This window comes from Vicugna pacos, chromosome X (assembly GCF_048564905.1).
Source record: "Vicugna pacos chromosome X, VicPac4, whole genome shotgun sequence".
NCBI classification, from domain to species: Eukaryota; Metazoa; Chordata; class Mammalia; order Artiodactyla; family Camelidae; genus Vicugna; species Vicugna pacos.
The window spans coordinates 83188174-83208971 of record NC_133023.1 but is presented as its reverse complement, the minus strand read 5'-3'; the positions used below and the strand labels follow the sequence as shown (position 1 = coordinate 83208971).

General features: G+C 44.8%; 1 protein-coding gene across 3 annotated transcripts in view; it reads left to right on the top strand.

Annotated features, from left to right (window-relative positions):
• KIAA1210 (KIAA1210 ortholog) overlaps positions 1-20798 on the top strand; it is a 59190-nt gene that overhangs the window by 6830 nt on the left and 31562 nt on the right. The window contains exons 2-4 of one of the 3 annotated variants that reach the window (XM_072956434.1): positions 644-711; positions 12755-12825; positions 18541-18709. In XM_072956434.1, the coding sequence (XP_072812535.1) occupies positions 644-711; positions 12755-12825; positions 18541-18709 (308 nt within the window). Of the gene's footprint in view, positions 1-643; positions 712-9460; positions 9516-12754; positions 12826-18540; positions 18710-20798 lie in introns of those variants that run through there. The other 2 variants (XM_072956435.1, XM_031671397.2) reach the window with 2 other exon arrangements.

Sequence of the window (20798 nt, the reverse complement as noted above, 5' to 3'; positions counted from 1 at the left end):
ACCAGGCACTGGGCTATTTTTCATGCATCATCTCATTTATTCCTCAGATGCTGGCTGTGTGCTTCCCTCTCACTCTCAGAGATGGGAGAGGGGCGGCTGCCTTGCACCACGATGTAGGCACCCCTCTCGGGCACTGCTCCCCTGGGGGCTTCCTTCCCACCAGGCCATTCTGGCTAGGGATTCTTGCACCTTACAGTTGAAGGAAGCCTGGAAGATTTCTCCTTTCCTGGTTCTCACTGCCACTATTCTTTTCCCATGAGGTGGCTACCCTGGTGGGAAGGGCTTTGCGCACATCATTTGCTTCTTCAGAGTGGCAATCGTTTTCCTTTCGCTGCCTAGGAGTGACAGGGGCTGAAGGAGGGAATGAGCTTGGACCTGCAGTGAACACAGAAGAGAACCAGGAGTCTTCTTCCTGCCTTTGGTCATCTGGGCCTTTCTCTCCTCCCCCACTAGCTGCCGCCTAGCCTGGCCCAGGTTCAGGTCCTCTTTCTGGGGCTCCCTCTTTCCCTCTGGGTATCCTGTCTACCCCCATGCCCTGGGGCACTTCATTTTCTAATCTGTTGCTATCTGGGGTCCCTTGTCCTGAAGCCTCCTTCCTGTGGCCTGTCCATATTTCTCTAGACCCTTCTGGCTTCTTTTGCAGGCACTGGACCTAAGAGGTATGAGAGTCAAGCGTGGGAGCAGAGTTGACCCTGAGCAAAAGGAATGTAGGTGAGCCAGATGCTGCCCCTGCCTCAGTGCCCCAAGCACGTTGGGCTCAGCCAGAGTCCTCAGGCTCCTCCCGGTCACTCAGGGTTTGTGGTTGTCACTTGCCTTCTCTGTCCCCATCCCCAGCTCACCTATACTGACTCTCAGTGCCTCAGGCCTCAGGCTGGCAACAACCTTTTCTGCCTAGTAAATGGCCCACATGAAGATGGGCTTCCCCTACAAGGCCTTTCATGTTGACTCCAGCCTATACCAAGAGGTTCCTTCTAGTCCCTTTTGCTGTTTTAAATGGAACCACCCAGAGAAGCACCATATAGGACCTCCTGTGGCTAGACTGCCTCCCATCCCCCAATACCCCCACCCAAGGTTCCCCTGTACTCTCACCTTCCCTGTTCTTTGCCTTCATTTACAGCTAGATCTCAGCTTTCTAGTCCTGCTTTGCTGCTTCCTGCCCAGCTGGGCTTTGTGATGTGTTTTGGACACACTTCTCCAGCTTAACCTTGATGCTCTGCCTCATTTCTGCCTTCTGGTCCCCTGTGCCATGCCTGTGTGCAACACACACTCTAGTTTCCTGTTCCACGACTACTGGGCCCTGCGGACTCCTCCTATATGGAGTCAGTACTCAAGAGTTTAGCCTTTGAGTCCTCATCATAAAATGAATACTTGTCATAAAATATCATAAGAGAACACATGACAAGTTTGTCTCACCTCCTGATTTTACAAATGTGGGAACTGAGGCCCAGCAAGGAACTAGAACCAGGGCAAGGCCACAGGGAGACTCTGTTAGAAGGGTAGAATCAGGACCCAGGCTTTCTGGTCCCCAATCAAGTACTGCTCTCCATTTTTCACGTGTATTTTTTTCTTTGTCATCAGGGAGTGGGTCATTTTAGTAGAGCACTTCTGGGCTCTGGAGTCAGATCACCTCAGTTCAAATCCTGCCCTCACCATGTACTTGCATGACACCCTGAGGAGTTACTTAGCCTTTCCGTTGCCTCATCTGCAAAATTGGGGAGGAGTGCGACTAAACAATACCTACCTCACAGGGTTACTCTGAGAATTAAATGAGATGATGTATGCAAAACACTTTGAACTGTGTCTGCACATATTAAATGTCCAGTAAATGTTAACTATGTCAATTTTATCATTACCTCCATAGTCTCTAAAACAGGACTGAGTACATAGTAAGTCTGCGTGAAGACTTTGAGGTACAAACAGAGAGGCCCTAGGAAATAATATTCTGACTTGGTAGTCTAGTTCTAATGGTGGGTTCTAATTCAAATGGTGGATATTTTAGGCTGTATAGAAAGGGACAGACCAGAGAACCTTTGGATAACTCTTCCTGTAGCTGCAAGTAGGCAGCTGTCTCTTGGCCCTGCTGCAGGGCTGTCTGTGGAGTTAAGGGCTAAGAATCAAAGGTCTTCAAGACCCTCAAACATGACCTTGAATGAGAATGGCCAGGGCTTTCAGATTCTTGCAGGCGTTTTGATTCTAGTAGGCCTAGGCCCCTTGGGGGCGGCAGCATCACCCCTCCTTCTGCCCTTTCCCTCCCTGTGGAGACACAGTTCACACTGTGACCTCTCTGCTTGACCTCTCTGCTTCCCCCCTAGAACTGAGAGACTGAAGGCTGTTTATCATAACCATGAGGTGATCGCCTCCCCAGCCCCCACCCTGTGGGCTAAAGGACCTTAAGATGAAACCAAAAAGTTACAAGTTGGCTTCACAAAGGTGACAGATGGTTCAGCTTGGGCTGGGGGAACATTCTTGTGGCCAGGTTCTCTTTCCCCTTTATCTCCCCTGCCTCCCCCACCAGGGAACCACTGCCAACACAGTCCAACCAGCCACGTAGAATTCACAGCCTGGCCCAGTACCACCCCTGCTTTTTTCTTCTTCTTTTGCCTTTTTTCCCTCCTTGGAGGGTTTTTTGCCCCACTCCCTCCCTCCTCCCTGGTGGAATATTGACTGCTGGGAGTAGTAATAACAAATACATGATGAACTAGAAAGCCTCAGACACACTCTGCTTGGGATGGACTTGAGAGCTGGCAGAAAGTTTGGGTTTAGAGCTCTTGGTGCCCAACACGCACTTAAGGCTGTGAAATCCATCCTCAGGGCCCGTCGACTCAATTCTGGCTCTTCCTTGAGTCTCTCAGGGTCCTCATGCTTCCTACTCCTCTTGCTGGTACCCCACTTCCGCCTGGCCACCTGAGAGGTCCATGCTACAGACCTAGCCCCTTAATATGATGCGATCTCTCATCACAATATACATGTCCAGGGAGCCATTTTGGGCAGGAATTTTCCTTGTTAAAATGACCACCAACTTTGCAAAGATGTTAGGGGCTGACGATGACCTGACGAGTTATCCTATTTTTCAAGTCCTATAATGGGCCGATATGTGAGATTCTTTGGGGCCGGAGTGAGTGGTCATTTAATACTTAATCAGATTTTGCCAAGTAAGGAGGGAGCAGAGTGTAGTGATCAAACTATGGGCCCTGAAATCCACCTGAATTGGGTATGAGTCCTAGCTCTGTTACTTACTACTTGCATGGCCTTGCCCAGATTACTTAATTTTGGTGAGACTCAGTTTCCTCATCTGGGAAATGGGGCTGAAAATAGTAATAAAAACAAAATAAAAAGGCCTTCCTCATAGGGCTCTTGTGAGATTCGATGAGATGATGCCTGTAAAACCATTTTTTTCAGTGCCTGCCTGGCCCAGAGTCAGGATTTAGCAATTTCATTTGTTGCATTAATTGTGTAATGTTAATTGCCTCCAACTGTGCAAGAACAGAGCTTTCAAAATTTTTTCTTTTCTTTTTTTAATTGAAGTATAGTTGATTTACCATGTTGTGTTAGTTTCTGGTGTACAGCATAGTGATTCAGTCATATATTCTTTTTCATATTCTTTTTCATTATAGGTTATCACAAGCTATTGAATGTAGTTCCCTGTGAGGAACAGAGCTTTTACTCACTGGATATGTAGGTTGACAAGACAGAACAGGACTCTGCACCAGCTGGGCTTTGAGGCCGCTAGAGAAATGGCGGAAAGAATCTTTGAGGCCAAGTTCTTTGCCTTTTTCACCCCCTGCCCCCACCAGATGCTCTAAGGTATTAGGGGTGGATGAGCCCGCTGTTTCTGAGCTGCTCCTGGTCTCCTCTAGGGGTGAGGGGCAATGAGGAGGAAGGGAAGGCAGGGCTGGAGGCAAAACTTGAGAGCTTTTAAACAGAAGTACTGGAGGAGGAAAAGGCACAAAGAAGGAAGAAGAAGAAGAGGAGGAGGAGGAGAGGCTGTAGCCAGTGTGGCTGTCACAGCTGCTTCTCTAAGATAAGGCGAGGATCTTTCCTCTCTTCTCCTCATAGTGAGATGCAGTGCCGCAGAAATTTTGAGCAGTCTTCCAGCCAAGACAGCATGTTCTTTCGAAGCTGCCTCCCATTTCCAGTCCACAGACATGCTCCCCGGATGATGATCAGGGTGTTGCGAGGTATTCCTGAAGGGGGCTCCCCTGTGGCGGGGAAGTGAGGGCAGGAGGCTGTCATTTTCCTCTGGCCTCCTGGAGTGGAAGGAAGGCCTGGGGGACAGAGTGTAGTGAGCACCTCTTCTAGAGCAGGGGTCCGAGGCAGGAGTCCCCTAGGGCGTGTCTGGACATCTGCTTGATGGTTCTGGTTGCCAAATGCCCACAGGTGAGGGCGTGGAATAGCTCTCATCCAACTTCCTACTGACACCCATGCGCATATTCAGGGTTGGCTTTGCAGGGGCTGCTGAAGAGGTCTTTTCAAATAACATGCCACCAGAGCCATGCAGCAGTTTCTGCTTTGGGCAGACACCCCACCAGGGATTTCAGAGGCAGGATCAATGACCATCAAGATTGTTCCCTTAGTCCAGGATGGCACTCACGTTAGTGCCTAAGAGCAGCAGCAAGCAGACGTTCCGGAGCTAACTAGCTGGCCGGGAGCCTGCCAAGAGCTGCTGCCGCTCTTGGCCCTTGCTGCAAAAATACCCGTCATGCCGATGACCTTGGAGAGCCCTGATTTGTCCATGGAAGTAGTCATGTCCTGGCCAGATCTCGGCCTCAAGCCCCCACCACCCTGAGTGAACGCTGCCATCAGCAGGGCGACTGTCCACATCAGAGCCATTCTGATGGCTGCTGGGCTGGCCGGGTGGGACTTCTGGATCTCACTGTGTGATCTAAGGGGTGGCCGTCTCCATCATGGAGTCCAAGGGCTGCATTTCAAGAACTGGCCAAATCTCTGGTGTCCTGCCAACCTCATGCCAGGAAAAGGGGAAGAGGGAGTGACCATACTCCATTAGAAGTCAGCTTATTTTACAACTAATAAGGGGAAATGGGGCCCTTTCTCAGACTTTCACTTCAGGGGTGGCCCAGGTTTCTCAATGAGCTGGCAGCCAGGCAAAAGGCATTCCGTCTAGGAGTAGCTGGGCACTTTCTCCCCCTGCCCCCCGTTATACCTCAGAATGACCAGCTGCACGACTCTTCCGCCACTGAGTGGCAGACACCCAACACACATATCTGGCTGAGGGGCCAGAGTCTAGCCATATTTGAAGGAGTTGGAGACATTCTCCTGAGGATCAGGAAAGCCATCTCAAAGAAGGTGAGCCTTCAGGGGCTTTGACATGTTCTGACATTTTGTCAAGGTCTATCTAACTTGCTCAGTTGACAACTCGCTTGAGGGACTGGCAACTTCTGTTCTTCATAAAGAAGTGTTTGTGGTGGGATGGGTTGGGGAAGGGGACAAAGCATCCCCTCATGGGCCACTTACCAAGTTCTGTGTTGCAGCTTACGTAGCTCCAAACCTGCCCCACGTTTGGCTTCTTGCCCAGTTAAGCTGGGGCCTAGAGGACTTGTATTCGTATTCTATTGCTGTGTAACAAATGACAAAAATTTGAGTATCTTACTACACAAATTTACTCTCTCTCAGTTTCCATGAGTCAAGAGTCTAGGGAAGGTGTAGTGGGCCCTCTACTCAGGGCCTCACAAGGCTGCAATCAGTGTACCAGCCAGAGCTGAGGGCTTGTTTGAGGTTTGAGGTTATCTTCCAAACTGACTGGTTGTTGGCAGAATACAGTTTCTTTGAGGCTGTAGGGTTGAGGTCCCTACTCTTTGGACAGCTGTTAACCAAGTGTTGCTCTCGGCCACTGCCATTCTCGGCCACATGGTCCTCTCCCCAACATGGCATTTTGTTCCCTCAAGGCCCATAGGAGGGGGTCTGCTGTACCTTTGAATCTCTCTGACTTCTTTATCCGACCTCCAGACTCTCTTTTAAAAGAGCTCACCTGATCAGAGCAGGCTCATCTACACTGGGTGAGGGGGGGGGGGTGGATTTACAGGCCATGCAAACCAGGGAGGCAACAGCCCTGGGGGCAATTTGCCTACCACAGACTCTGTGGAAAGCATTTTATCCTATCAGATTTTTTTTTTTTAGTAATGAGGCCAGCTGCTTCTCATTAGCATTCCCCACTCTGGGAAGGCAGCAAAGCTTTCAAGCAAAGTCTGCTGAATCCTTGAACTTGAACAAGGCTGTAGTTCAACAATTTCAACCACCTTGGAAGACAGGCCTTTTTCCTTGTTTTGTTTTTTCTCCCCCCCCCCCCCCACCCCGAGCCCTTGCTCAGTCCTCAAGTCAGACCGTTTGAGAAGGAAAAGGCAGCTCTGAGGCTTAAGCATCTGGGGTTGGCCTAGAGAGAGCAAGTATTTGAATAATGACTGATAATGAAACTTTATACCTCTGCTGGGCCAGACTTCATGATGACCATTATTCCATGACTTTATGCCCCTTGGAAGTGGTTCTGAAGGCCTCTCATCATTTACTGAATAAGAAGTTGCGTTATTTCCTTTTTCTTTACTCAGGTGGCCAGCTTTTTCATGGGACTTCATGCAGAGGGGTCTTTTGCTGCAAGTCCACCCCCTATATGTTTTTAAACATTGTCCCCATACGTATGAAAAAGGGGACCTTTTCCCCTACTGATTCTGATTTGTCACTGCAACACCCCCCCAACTCCTCATTCATCCATCCATAAAAACACGCGGTGAACATCTTCTGTGTGTCTGGTGCCAGGCACTGGTGATCTCTAGATAAGCGACATGTGGTCCCTATCTTCAAGGGGTTATCAGCTATGATGGAGGTAGGTACAAAGGGTGAGAGCATGGGGCAAGGGTGGTAACCTTTGAGCTGGATTTTGAAGAATGTGTAGGATTTCAAGGATGTGGGGATTAGGGAGGTCATGTTCCAGGCCAAGTGGACAGCCTGTGCAGAGTGCAGAGAATGGAAAAGAACATGGTGTGTTTAGGGAATGACTGATGATTCTGGAAGACCAAAACATGAGGGTGCGGGTAGGGGTGGACTGCTGGTAAAAGGGAGGGGGGCAGAGAACACCGGCTTTTTGAGAGCTTTGAGTGTTCAGAACTTGGCTTTCATCCCACAGGCAGCAGGAAGTTGGGGAACTAGTTTAAGCTCATGGTCAGATGGGTATTTTAGAGAGAACATTGTGACTTTTTTTGAGATACCAATGAGGTGACTGTAGTTTTTGCTAAATATCATAAATAAAAATAGAGACCAGAGGAGCCAGTGCCAAGGCCACTATTAAAGAACCCTGGTGTAATTAAGGAACAAATTCACTTGAAACTTAGATGAGCCATAATGAGACACAGAAAAGAAATACAATTTTCTCCTCTGTGAGGAGATATTGGGGAAGCAAAGCTCTGGCTAATATGGTCAGCCTGGGGTACACGGAAAGACGTTTTGCCAGTGGTGGTGGCTGTCAAGTAGGATGAGGCAGGGGGTCTGTTCCTGAAACCTCCTCCAGGAGGATTTGGGACTAACCCCACTAATCGGGCTCTGCCCCCAGGGACCCTGTGGCTGGGACACCTGGGGGTGGGCTCTCTGCACCAAGGACAAGAGGGGCCAGAGTGCTTGATTCTGCACAGGTGAATAACCTAGGGCCAGGGCCCACGCCCACTTTGCCAGAAGAGAAGGCAGGTCCTGCTCAGTTGGGAAATAAGGATAATTATCCTCCTAGATAGCATGCCTCTGTTTCTAAGAAATTTCTGACCACAAAGATGATTCTTCCATTACTTCTCCTTCTTTTATTGACGTTAGGCATTTACCAAGTGCCTGTGGTGTACCAGGTCCCATTCTAGGTGCTGGGAGATCCAGGGATGAACACAAGGGACAAGGCCCCTGCCTTAACGAAGTTTACATTCTAGTAGAGGAGACAGACAAGAAATTGCAATTAAATTAATACAGATGATCATTTCAGATAGTGATGAGTGCTATGAAGATGTTAGTAAGGGATAATGGGATAGAGAGAGACTAGAGGCTTTAAGTAGGAGCATCATGGAGGTCCTCTCGTTAATGTTTGAGCTGACTTGAAGGTTGTAAAGGAGTCAGCCTTGCTGCTAGCTGGGAAGGAGCCCTTCTGGCAGAGGGAGCAGCAAATGCAAAGATCCCAAGATGGAAAGGGGCGGAGTGTGTTGGGGATTAGCCAAGGCCAGGGAGAAGGCAAGGGGAAGGCCAGTGAGGCTGGAGCTGAGGGAGAAAGTAGGAGGGTAGCAGGACTGGTGACTCGAGGGAGGAGCATGGGCAGAGGGCCAGATCACATAAAACCCAGAAAGAGTGAGTGTCAGGGGAACCAAGGGTCTAATATGCAGTTAGGTGGAGATGTTGACTAGGCAGTTATAGGAAGAATATGGAGTTCGGGGAAGTGGTCTAGTCTGGAGATAGATATTTTGGAGGCCAGTGAAGAGATAGTATCTATAAGGCCTGAATGAGATTATCTACAAGATGGTAGTCACTAGCCCCATATGACTATTGAGCACTTGGAACGTGGCTAGCCTGAATTGAGATGTACTCTACGTGTAAAATACAAACCAGACTTCAGAGACTTTGTATGAAAAAAGAATAAAATAGTTCATTGATATTATTTTTATAATGATTATATGTGGAAATGATAATATTTTATTCTATTGAGTGAAATAAAATATATTATTAAAAGTGATTTCACCTATTTCTTTTTAATTTAATTTATCATTATTTGGGGGAGAGGTAATTAGGTTTACTTATTTACTTATTTTTTAGAGGAGGTACTGGGGATTGAACCCAGGACCTCATGCATGCTAAGCATGTGCTCTACCACTTGAGCTATACCCTCCGCCACCTGTTTCTTTTTGTCTTTTTATTTTTTTAATTTTTAAAAATTAAAAAAATTTTTAACTTTTTAAATTGAGTTATAGTCATTTTACAATGTTGTGTCAAATTCCAGTGTAGAGCACAACTTTTCAGTTATACATGAACATACATATATTCATTGTCACATTTTTTTCGCTGTGAGCTACCACAAGATCTTGTATATATTTCCCTGTGTTATACAGTATAATCTTGTTGTCTTTTTAGATATGGCTACTAGAAAATTTAAAATTACATATATGTCTTGCAACTGTGGCTCCCATAAACATTTCTATTTAATGGCGCTGGTCTAGGAAATGACTGTAGATAAAGAAAAGGGCCAAGGGTAGAGCCCTAGGGTGCTACAACATTTCAAATACAGGGAAAGGAGAAAGATACAGCAAAGAAGGTTGAAAAGGGCCAGCCAATGAGGTAGGAGAACCATCAAGGGAGTGTGGTGTTTAGAAAGGCAACTGATAAAATTATTCAAAATAGAGGGAGTGTCAGATGCTGTTGGGAGGTCAAGTAACTGATGGTTGGCTCCAACGAGAGAAATTTTGGTGGCATAGTTTGGAAGCAGTTGGATCTGGAAGGCCGGCTGGAAGGAGCTCAAAAGAATAAGAAGTGAAGGCATAAGGGCAGTATGTATATATAACTCTTTTGAGTTGGGCTTTAAAGAGATGCAGAGAATTGGATGGTAACAGGAAGAGGATTTTGAATCAAGGGGAGGTTTGTGTGTTTTATTGTGGTTATTGGTTGGTTTGTTTGGAAGGGAAGACTGCTCAACTTATGGTGGTACTGTCCTCAGGGACCTTGGGGTTCAGTTGGGGAAATGAGGCAAGTATGCCTGAAAGACTTTGAGACAGTCTAAACTCAAAAGTTAGTTAAATCGAATGATTCTGTTAGCGCTACAAGAATGCAGGTGCTGCCACGATGCCCTCTTTCTTTGTTCTCCCTTTGTCTCTCATAGTTTTCTCTTTGGTTGTTGTTTCCCTTTCTCCTTCTACCCCTGACAGTGGTGGGTCAAAAACAATGTTAGCCTGCCGTGCACGTGGCCTGCTATTTTGGAAAATGGGCTCCTTTTCCACGGGCTTCTTCAAAGCTCAGGAGTAGTTTATTTCCACAGTGTCTAAGTAACCTTTCTCAGTGGCAGGGGCAGGGTGCTGCCATGTTTATTAAGATGGTCCGGGGACTCATCAGTGATGTGAACTGTTCCTGGCCCAAAGAATCCTCCTGTTCTGTTTAATTTCTGAAGGGCTTCTGAATTTCCCTACCCCTTTGCTCTTTCCAGATCTCCAGATGAAACGCGCGTGTGTGTGTGTGTGTGTGTGTATGGTAATTAGTGAGCATTGTGTGGGCCCGGGGTTGTCATCTTCAGGCAGAGTTGTGATATTGGCTCATAGAGTTTGAGTGACTTGAATAAAGTATCAATACCTTGCAGCCAAAGCCCCCCTGGAACACACTAGTCGTTAAACAAGCTGGGTTGATTATTCATGGCAGTGGGAGAGACACACTGTGGGGAACACCAAGAGTTCTCAGGGGAGGGTCTGAAGCCATTTTGACACCAGGACCCGGACCCTGTCAGCTCTCACTGAGGTTTGGAAGCTTTTGCTTTCCAAGGCCTCAGTCACACTCAGTGGGTGACTTCTCAAGTTGGCCTTAACTTCAAGGCCTGTGGTCGCCCCTCTCTAGCTTCAGAGATATATCAGGGGCTTACAACTAGACAGCAGCACAGACTGGGCATTGGGCCCTTCCATGAAATAACAATGGCAGCTTGACTATTTGTGGGAGCAAAACAGATCTGGGATTGGAAGAGGGGCTCCAAAACCTACTTAATCCCACTTGATGTACTTGACTCACTCACATCCAGACCCCAGGGGGAGCTATTGTGAGGGCAGTCTCTGCCTGCCTCTCCCCAGTGCTCTTGCTGTGTATGCATGGAGCATCCTTTCTCTGGGTGATGGTGCTGATCAGGCCCCCTCCCCTCCACACACAAATTCCCGTAAAAAAATGTCAGTGTTGATTTATAAAGGTTTGGTGATCAGCTGATATGCTTCCCTGGACTGTCATCCCTAGCTTTAGCTAGAAGGCTAGATTGAATGGAAATTTTATGGTTGACGCTCAGTTGATTATCGGCACTAATGGAAAGGAGCACAGGGACAGGTAATTCTCCCATGACATAGAATCAGAGTCCTGGGAGAATTTCCCTTTTCATGGTCACTTCGGTTGTTTCCCATTTGGGGCTGCTTAAAACAATGCTGTGATAAACATTCTTGCGTGCATATTTTTGTGTACAAGTGTGAGTATATCTACAGGGTAAAATTCTAGCAGAGATGCTACTGGGTCAAAAAGTATGTGTAGCTTTAAAATTTTTGCTACTGTGAAATTGTTCTTTAGAGAGCAGTTTACACTCCATAATGTATGAGAGTGTCCATTTTCCTCATCCTTGTCAACATGGAACATCCTCAAAATGAAAACTTTTTGACAATCTGATAGGCAAAAATGTTAACTTAATTTTTTTTGGGAGGGAGAGGTAATTGGGTTTATTTATTTATTCATTTATTTTTAAATATATTTTTATTGAAGTAGTCAGTTTACAGTGTTGTGTCAATTTCTGGTGTACAGCACAACACTTCAGTCATATAGGAACATACATACATTCGTTCTCACATTCTTCACCATAAGTTACTACAAGATACTGAATATGGTTCCCTGTGCTATACAGTATGAACTTGTTGTTTATCCATTTTATATATACTAGTTAGTATCCGAAAATCTCAAACTCCCAATTAATCCCTTCTCACCCTCTTCCCCCCGGTAACCATAAGTTTGTTTTCTACATCTGTGAGTCTGTTTCTGTTTTGTAGGTAAGTTCATTTGTCTTTTCTTTTTAGATTCCACATATAAGTGATATCATGTGGTATTTTTCTTTCTCTTTCTGGATTACTATTCATTTATTTTTAATGGAGTTACTGGGGATTGAACTGAGGACCTTGGATCTCTATCACTGAGTTATGCCCTCCCGCAGACCCCACTTTAACTTAATATTTTGATTTACATTTCTTTATTTTTGAGTAGGATTGAGCCTTCCTTTATGGATTTCCCTTTCAATAAACTGCCTGTTGTAGCCTTTGCTCCATTTTATAGTGATTTGTTTGTCTTTTGTTGATTGATATGCACTCAACAAATTCAGAAAATTGGCCCCTATATCTATATTTGTTCTAAGTATTGCTTCCTAGTTTGTTCTTCTTTTGTTGACTCTTTCCCTTTCTTTGACCAAAAGTTTAAAATTTTTATGTGGTCAAATATCTCAATTTTTTTCTTTATGACTTATCAATACCATTTTGTCTCCCTGGGCATGCCCATGAGTAGTAACGGGCCTCCAAATCAAATGGACCCCGACACAAAGCAATAGGTCAGGTTTTATACATCTGTCTTTGTTTTTGGAAACATAACAGCTTTATTGAGCTATACTTCACATACTATCTAATTTATCAATTTAAAGTATACAATTCAGTGTTTTTTTAATATAGTCAAAGATTTGTGCAATCTTCATCACAATTAATTTTAGAACATTGTCTTCACCTCCAAAAGAAACACTGTGCTCTATCACTCAAAAAAAAACACCCCTCTTCCTCTAGCCCTAAGCAAGACACTTTCTGTGTCCATGTGTTTGCCTATTCTGAAAATTTCATACAAATAGAATCATTGTTTTTTTTAATGAAGGATAATTCTCTCTAATGGCAATTCACTTTGTATATTTTTCTTGCCTAGTTTAAGGAACTAACTGAAGGATAAGGGGTAGGGTAAAATGATGATTTTATGTCCTGGATATCAAACAATCTTTTGTGCTTTTCTTTTGCTCTATATTTTATTTTAGTGATCTTACTATGGCCGAATCACTAAGTGAAGTTTCTGGCAGTGTGGAAGTTCTGGAGGCCAGTGATGAGGGTAAGTCACCCAATAAAATCCTGATAACTAGAACCAGATTTGTTTACTGTGTTGAACCCCTAGGAAGAAGAATCAAGTCACAAGAAAACAAGTTCATATCAAATTTTTAATAACACTAGACTCAGTCCACATTTACCTTTCCATCTTCTAGTCTCTTCTCTTTCACCTCCAACTCTGATAGTCAAAAAAGGTTTGTCTAGCTAGGCCTTGCAATCTTCTTGGGGGATGGTTACCAGGTTCTGGTTACTAAAGCAGGAGAAATATTTCTGCTTAATCAGAAAAAAAATCAGAGCAGGCGATGATTGGAGTGATTCAAGTGAGGTTTTACTGTAGATAGTAATCCAGATTTAACCAACAGATAAAGTTGTAATTTGAAGAGTAAAGGAGGGGATAGAAATGAAAGACGCCACTGTAGGCTTCTGTTAAATAGGAATCAATTTACAAAATTTTCTTTTTGCAAAATTACTCAGATGTGTATCCATTGCCTAAATTATGGTGCCACCTGTGAGTGGTAGGAGACCATGGGTGGGATGATAGACAGGCAGAAGTCACCAAACAGTGATATGCTTTATTGACCCAAAAAAAGGGAGGGGGAAGGAAATGAACCATATGAAATGAGACATTGAATTTCAAGACAGAAGTGAATTTAACAGTTCACTGGACTGTTTGTCAATTTTTGCTGAGTTTTCTTAGTAGTGTGTGGTGCAGAAGACTTGGTCTGGAAGGGCAGTGAGAAGGGGAACTTCTTGTGGCTTCCTGGAACCCTGACGTCACTGATGATTTGAGGCCGGGGGTCCTGAGCCAGGTGCATGGATCCTTGAGGGCAGAGCTTGGGGCTTCATCTCTGTGTCACCATTGTTTAGTATTGGGCCTCAGAGAGAGTGATTAGACACTCAAAAGTATTTAATCAATGAATGAATAGATACCTGAATGATAGTCCTCCTCACCAAGGCAGCCCCAATTACCAAACCAACTGATGTATCTTTTGGGTTATGAGCTAGACAGATACTTACAAAAGAAGGTGGCAATGCGGTGCGTCTTGATGGAGAATGGAGGTAAGGAAATGCCTTTTCTCTGTTCCCAAGTTTTTTTTTAAGGAGCCGAACATTTGGGTACATTATTAGTATTAGCCATTGCTAGCCAGAGAATAATGTGGCTGTTGAGAGGATGAAGGGAAGAACGGCTAGTTAGGAGAGTTTTCCTTGCAAGCAGCAATGCAAGAGAACAAGGTCACCATGATGTGATGTGCTTTGAAAGCTCATCAAGTTCAACCTGGATGGGCTGCCTATGTGCATGGTAGACAAGCAAATGTACAACCCAGAAGCAATGATTTCTTCATTGGATTTAACAGTGTTTTCTTCTGGTGAGGAGGTAGGGGACTGCCTTCCGGGGCCGTTTTCTGCCATGTGATGCACTGCAGACGCTCAGTGGTTGAGGATGTTGAAAGCTACTGCCTTTTTGGGAATACATTGTCCTTCGACTTGGCCAGAGATGTCAATGGCTTTGGTACAGAAGTCCAGACAGCTGTCACCTCTCAGCTGTCAGCTCACTGACCACCACCGCTGTGGCTCACGGGGACATAAATCACCCAGTGTACCGGTGACCTACATAAACATTACTGGTACAAATGTGGGTTTTGACCCAAACCTGCTGTCTAGGTCTATCTATCCTTTAAACTTTCAGCAGCTTTGGAAACCAGCCCACACAGGGCTCAGCTGCTGACAATTTAAAGGCACCCATTTACAAAAGAAAACTTGAAAGGCTCCTTTATACCATTGAATATATGGCAACTGTCTTGGACTCCATTAGGGTTTCAAAAGCAACACATGGACAGTTCCCAGCTTTGTGTCTCACTCCCAGGGTCTCCATACATGCGGTCTGACGCGTTTGGAGTAGGAAGGTCTCCTAAGCCAGAGCAGGCTAGAGACTTGGACTCTTGCAGCTGAACTGGATGTCTGGCAATGGGTTGCTCAGTAAGGCTGTGTCCAGCTTTCTACTGCCCTAGATCAATGGGCAGCCCACCCACCCTGTGTGGTGGTTACCATCTCTTGGTGTCTTCCCAGCTCCCCACCAACAAAGCTATCCCACCGCTATACCCAGAGCTACCCCAGAGGGAGGAAAGGAAACATTCTTTGCCTCCTAGTGGCCATGATTGAAACAGACAGGCATTGCTTAAGGTATTTTGAATCCTCCTAGGAAAATAAGTTGTTTCACCCGAGCAAAAATGGAAGATTGGGGGAACACTGGAATATATACATATTAATTTTTAGCACCTGTTACAGTTCTAATGGCACTAGTCGTTTGGTTAATTTTGGAACATAAAAATGTGTTTATGCATAATTTTGTTCGTTCCTACAATGATTATGTTTGGTACATTCAGTTTTACAGCTTGAAAAGTTTATTGCAAGTATTTTTACTCAGTTGTTAAGTGTCTGTAGATTGTGTCACCTGCTGATTCTCTCCCATCTGTCTTTGCTGGTTTGTGAGAAGCAGGTTTGCAACTCTAAATCCTCTAGCTTTGCCCTCCTCCCTTCCATTCTGGGATTTCAAAGCAAGAAGGGCAATCATCACGATGTTTCCAACACTCTGAGTGTAAAGTTGTTCTCCTTTCAGAAGGCCAGGAGATCCACCTGTCAAGAATCAATACATCTCATTCCTTCCGTTTGAAAAATGGCAATGCCTGCAAAGGCTCCTTCCTGTTTGTGAGGGAACACCAGCCAGTTCATCCTCACCAGGCAGGAATGATTTAGTGGTATGTTGGAGCTGGCGCCCACTGGCTTGGGAGTCTGTGCATATCTCTTTCCAAACATCATGTTGGTAGCTTGACATTGACCATGGTGGGAGTCTACACCATAGAAATGGGCAAATACAAAATATTACAAATAAGGACATTTTCCCCAGAGATCCAGTTGGGAAATATTTTCCAGCAAAAAACTGATTATAGTAATTAGTTTAGTATCATAATCAGGATTTTACATAAAAATCTAACTATTTCATAGATTAGAAATCATTTCGGGGTGGGGAGATTAAGAACGAAGGCCAGAGAGCAAAATAGAGATTATTTTAGAGCCAGCCTACTCTGTCCTGTATACTTTTCAGTACTTTCATGTTGAATCCTTACAGTAGTTCTATGAAGTCAAATATCATTTTAAATAATTTAATTTATTATCATAGAAATTAGTTTAATTTTTCCTTAAAAAAATTAAAGAAGGCAACTTGGGAAAAAACATGTTTCGTATTGTATCTTCAGGCTTTATTCTGTCTATCTCAAGGTAGAATTGCCAAGTTTATCCCACCCATGACCCTGTATAGGTACATCCTAGCAGATGAGAAGTTCCTCATGTCCTCCCAAACTGAAGTTACTTAAGCAACGATTATCAAGCACACAATCCTATAATCTTCTTTCATCGCTTCACCCCATGCTGGCTTCTGCTTCTAATCCATGTGTATTTTAGAGTTCAATGTATCTACTGAGTTATAGATATGGGGAGCTTCCTCTTATCTATAGTTAGATTAGATGGATAGAATTGATAAAACAATGCTACAGATAGAATGGAATCTAGTCTTAATAGACCATGATTGTTTCCCTAATTCTAGCTCAGATTTATTAGCATTTACTACATGCCAGCTCCTATGCCAAGCTCTTTACTGCATTATTTACAATTTACATCAATCCCAATAAGGGCCAGTGTTTAAGTTACAGGATGCTTAAGGGTGGCTCTGCTCAGTGATTTCAATTTAAGGGAAGTGACATGCTGAGTTGCACCCCTCAATGGACTCAGTTGTCTCTTGAGTGCTACTGCATGCTTTGCACTGTACTGGTTACTATTTATTTATTTATTTATCTACTTATTTATTTTAATGGAGTTACTGGGAATTGAACCCAGGACCTCATGCATGCTCTCCTACCGCTGAGCTGTTTCCCTCCCCTTGCACTATACTAGTTACTAAAGAGGATGCTAAAGAGGGCCTGCCTGCAGCCTTGATGTGGGGGATGAGAGCTAAGACAGAACTTATCTTATCCCTTTCTCATTGAGATCCAACCCACAGTAAGTGCTTGATCTTAATAAATGTTTGTTGAATAGGTGAAGGAAGGAATAAATGAATGCACAGATTGAAGAACATTCCGATGCAAAACTTGTGGTGCCAACAGTCAAGGTTTACGTGTACAGAGAGGAGCGTGAATTGTAGTAATGGTGGACTTCAGGCCGGCCTGGAAGCTTAGAAACCTTTCTAATAGGCAGGCCCAGAAGTAATCAGTACACAAATAGACCATCGCATTTCAGAGCTAGAAGGAACCCTATTTCAGCATTTCCCAAGGTGTGTTTTGCCAAACATTCTGCACACATGCATTTGGCAAATAGTATCGTTGTCCATTTGCTTGGAGCTTCACCATACACATAGGCATGTTGAAGTTTCAGAAAAGTCTTGTTGGAAAGCAGACCCCCTTTTCATGCAGTACACCTATGAGTATCCCTCTGAACACCCTCTGGGAGATGCTGATTAGTGTGATCCCCTCATTTTCCTGCTGAGCCCCAAGGTCCCAGAGCTAACTGATAGCAGAGCCAAGCCAAAAGATTCCAGAATTTTCTGAATCTTAGGTGGTTCTTTCCATCACACCACTAAGTCTTTCTAATGGCAGCCATGTCGGCAACTCCCTTGGCTCAGCCCTTCACTGCCAGTGCAGCATTGCAGGGACCAGACTGTCGGGAATTGGAATGAGACAGCTGAGTTGGCAAATGATTGCATGTGAAAGCAATAATAGCTGCTTCCTTCCCTCTGAACAATGCAGCATGAACTCCCCTCCCTTTTCCCCTCTTCTACTGAGCCCCGTAAAGGTATACGTGCTTATTAGGAAACTCAAGAGAGTCCAGACAGAGCCTTGGGGGCATTTAAAGCTCACATTCCTCACTGCTGCCCTGTTTTTTTTATTATTATTATTCTAGATAGAGCAAATGTTCAATTATCTGCCTGTGCAGAGGGCAGCAGCCCTGTAGATCATCTGAACCAATCAGCAATAATTGAAGCACACACACAATGCACATAATACATAAACACACCCCTCCCTTGCAAAACCCTTTGGTATCTGATTTCATCAAACCTTTTGCAGAGGCAGCTTCATTGCCCAGCAGCCCTTTCTTCCCAATTCCCAGACCTCTCCCCTGCTCATAAATTCCTTTCTTGAGGACATCTTCCCTGAATGTACCAACCCCACTGCATCACTCCTTGGGTCTGCATTCTTTCAGCACACAGGTTGGGCAGTACCAACTCCCACATGGATGTCACGTGTGGAAACTTGGCTTCCCAACTGGATAGTGATTTCTCCAGCCACTGGGGGGAAGTCGGGGCTGGGGGGAGCAAGTGCTTATATTGGCTCATTAATGGCTGCATATGAATGCACCTCTTAGGGCTGGAAAGAGGTGTGTGTTTATAGTTGAAATTGAGAGGGAAGTGAATAGCCAGTGACTTTGGCCTGAAGAGAGGCTGTCCAAAGACCACAAGCTTCTCCTTTCACCAGAAACTCAGACTCTTCACTATTGAGTTACTGAGAAGAGACCAAACCAGACGAGTGGTGCTGTGGGCACTGGGGCCGAGGCCTGAGACCTGCAGGACCTCTGGGATCCCAGTCCTCGTTCCTGCCATGAAGGCCCTGATTCCTCTCTGATCTTCCCCTCCACCATCACACTCTGTCTCACTTTCATGTCTAACTTCTAGGAAAGAAGAAATCCAAATTTAAAGCCTTGAAGAGTTTTTTTGGCAAGAAGAAGAAAAAAGAGCCCGAAGAGGCCCAGGGAGAGAGGAGGCTCCAACCAAGCTTGTCCAGCAGCAATATCAACATCTCTTCTCTGAAGCCAATTCAGGAAGATCAACAAAGCAAGCCGAGGTAAAGTGGGTAGGGGTACAGAAGGAGAGGGGCAGGGCAAGGGGCAGGTAGCTGGATCTAGCTCCCCCTTTGGCAGACAAATCACCAGCAGGCCTTTGGTCCCAGGGACTCTTGGCCTCCTTGCCTGTGGGAGCCGGGTCTGCAGCCATTGCCAATGCAGCCATGTCCTGGGGGCCTTGCTCTGTGCTCATATATACATGCTTGTTGTCACGGCAAATGCACAGCCCACTCCCCGAGAGCACTGGATGAGAGGGTGCAGGTAGGTCAGGGAAACCCTTCCCTGTCACAGCTATAACACCTTGAGATATGGGGCCTACCACTAATGAGGAGCTGGAGGCCTCTGTTTCATCAGGTAAGGATGCCCTACATCATTCAGGAAGCTTGATCTGGTTCTCTTGACTAGCCTTCAGATTCCAGGTCTCGTCATGTGTGATTAAAGTCTTAGGTAGTGAAGCCATCTCGCTGGGTTGGGGCATAAGCATGAAATCACTGTGTTCATGTCAAACAAGCAAACAAGCAAAGAACCCCAATTCATTTCTCCCTCCATCCCAGGAGACTGGGGGAAGTGCTGTGACTGGTCATAGAGGTATGGGGAAGACCGTTTCTCAGTCTCTGCTGCCAGTCCTGTTCAAGAGTTCATCTGTGAAGCCCCAACTTCCACATCCTATTATGGAAAATCTGGATCCCCAGTACTCCCAGCTGTTTCTGAATCAATCAGACCCCCCCCTCTATGGAGTTCCACTCAGGCCCGTTCCCCCAGCCTGAAACACCAGACTTATCTGGGCTCTCCACAGAGCTCATGTGTACTGCTATCCATTCGGTCAAGGCTTTGCTTGGAGGTAATGAGACAGCGAACACGTTATACTGCCCACTGACAGGTCTCCTTAAAAAGGCCCTTGATGAGTGCATTGAATGTGAGGAATTTCAGAGAGCTTTGTTAGTGAGGGAGATGGTTTTGCACAGCGGGGCTTGTCTCATACCTCACAAATCACACCGTTACATACCACTGCCTTACAGGTCTAAGTGAGACTAAGATTTGCCCTACAAAAACCAGAGGGTGGGGTGGGAGAGGAGAGTTTGGGTTCACTCTGCTTTGTCTCTACAAATTAGCAAGGGTTGTCTCTACTCAAGTTCTACCTTCCCTATTTTTGATTGTCCCTCTCCCTCCAAAATGGTTCATTTAGTCTGATGTATTCTCCAGACGAAGAAGGTGTGTGTGCGCGCACCTCTGCGGGGGCAAGAGGGGATGGTGTGAGTATAAGCATGCGAACTAGTTCATATATGAGGAATGGTGTTTTGGTAATGGTGTCTTCCAAGCTATGAACATAGGTTGTCTTTCCATTTATTCTGGTCTTCTTTAATTTTTTATTAGTGTTCTATAGTTTTCAGAATGTAAGTTTTACATACTTTTTGTTAAATTTATTCTGAGGTATATTATTCTTTTTCATTAAATTGTTAAAAATTGAAGTGTAGTTGACATACAATATTATGCTAGTTTCAGGTGTACAACATAGTGATTTGACAATCAAATACATTATGAAATAATCACCATGATAAGTGTAGTAGCCATCTGTGACCTTACAAAATCACTATAGTATTATCGACTATATTTTTTATGCTGTATCTTGTATCACCATGACATTTATTTTATACCTGGATGTTTGTATCTCTTAATCCCCTTCACCTATTTCACCCAACCCCCTCCCCTCTGGTAGCCACCAGTTTGCTGTCTGTAACTAGAAGTCTGTTTTGTTTGTTTATGTTGTTTTTTAGATTTCACATGTAAGTGAGATCATATGAGATCTTTCTGTGTCTAACTTATTTCACTTAGCATAATACCCTCTAGGTCCATCCATATTTTATTCTTTTTCATGGTATTGTAAATGGAAGTGTTTTCTTAATTTCACTTTCAGATTGTTCATTGCAACTTTATAGGAATACAATCCATTTTTTTTTGTGTATTGGTCTTGTACCTGCAACCCTGATGAACTCGTTTATTAATTCTAGTGGTTTTTAATGGATTCCTTAGGAGTTTTATACACAGGATCATGTCATCTGTAATTAAAGATAATTTCACTTCTTCCTGTCC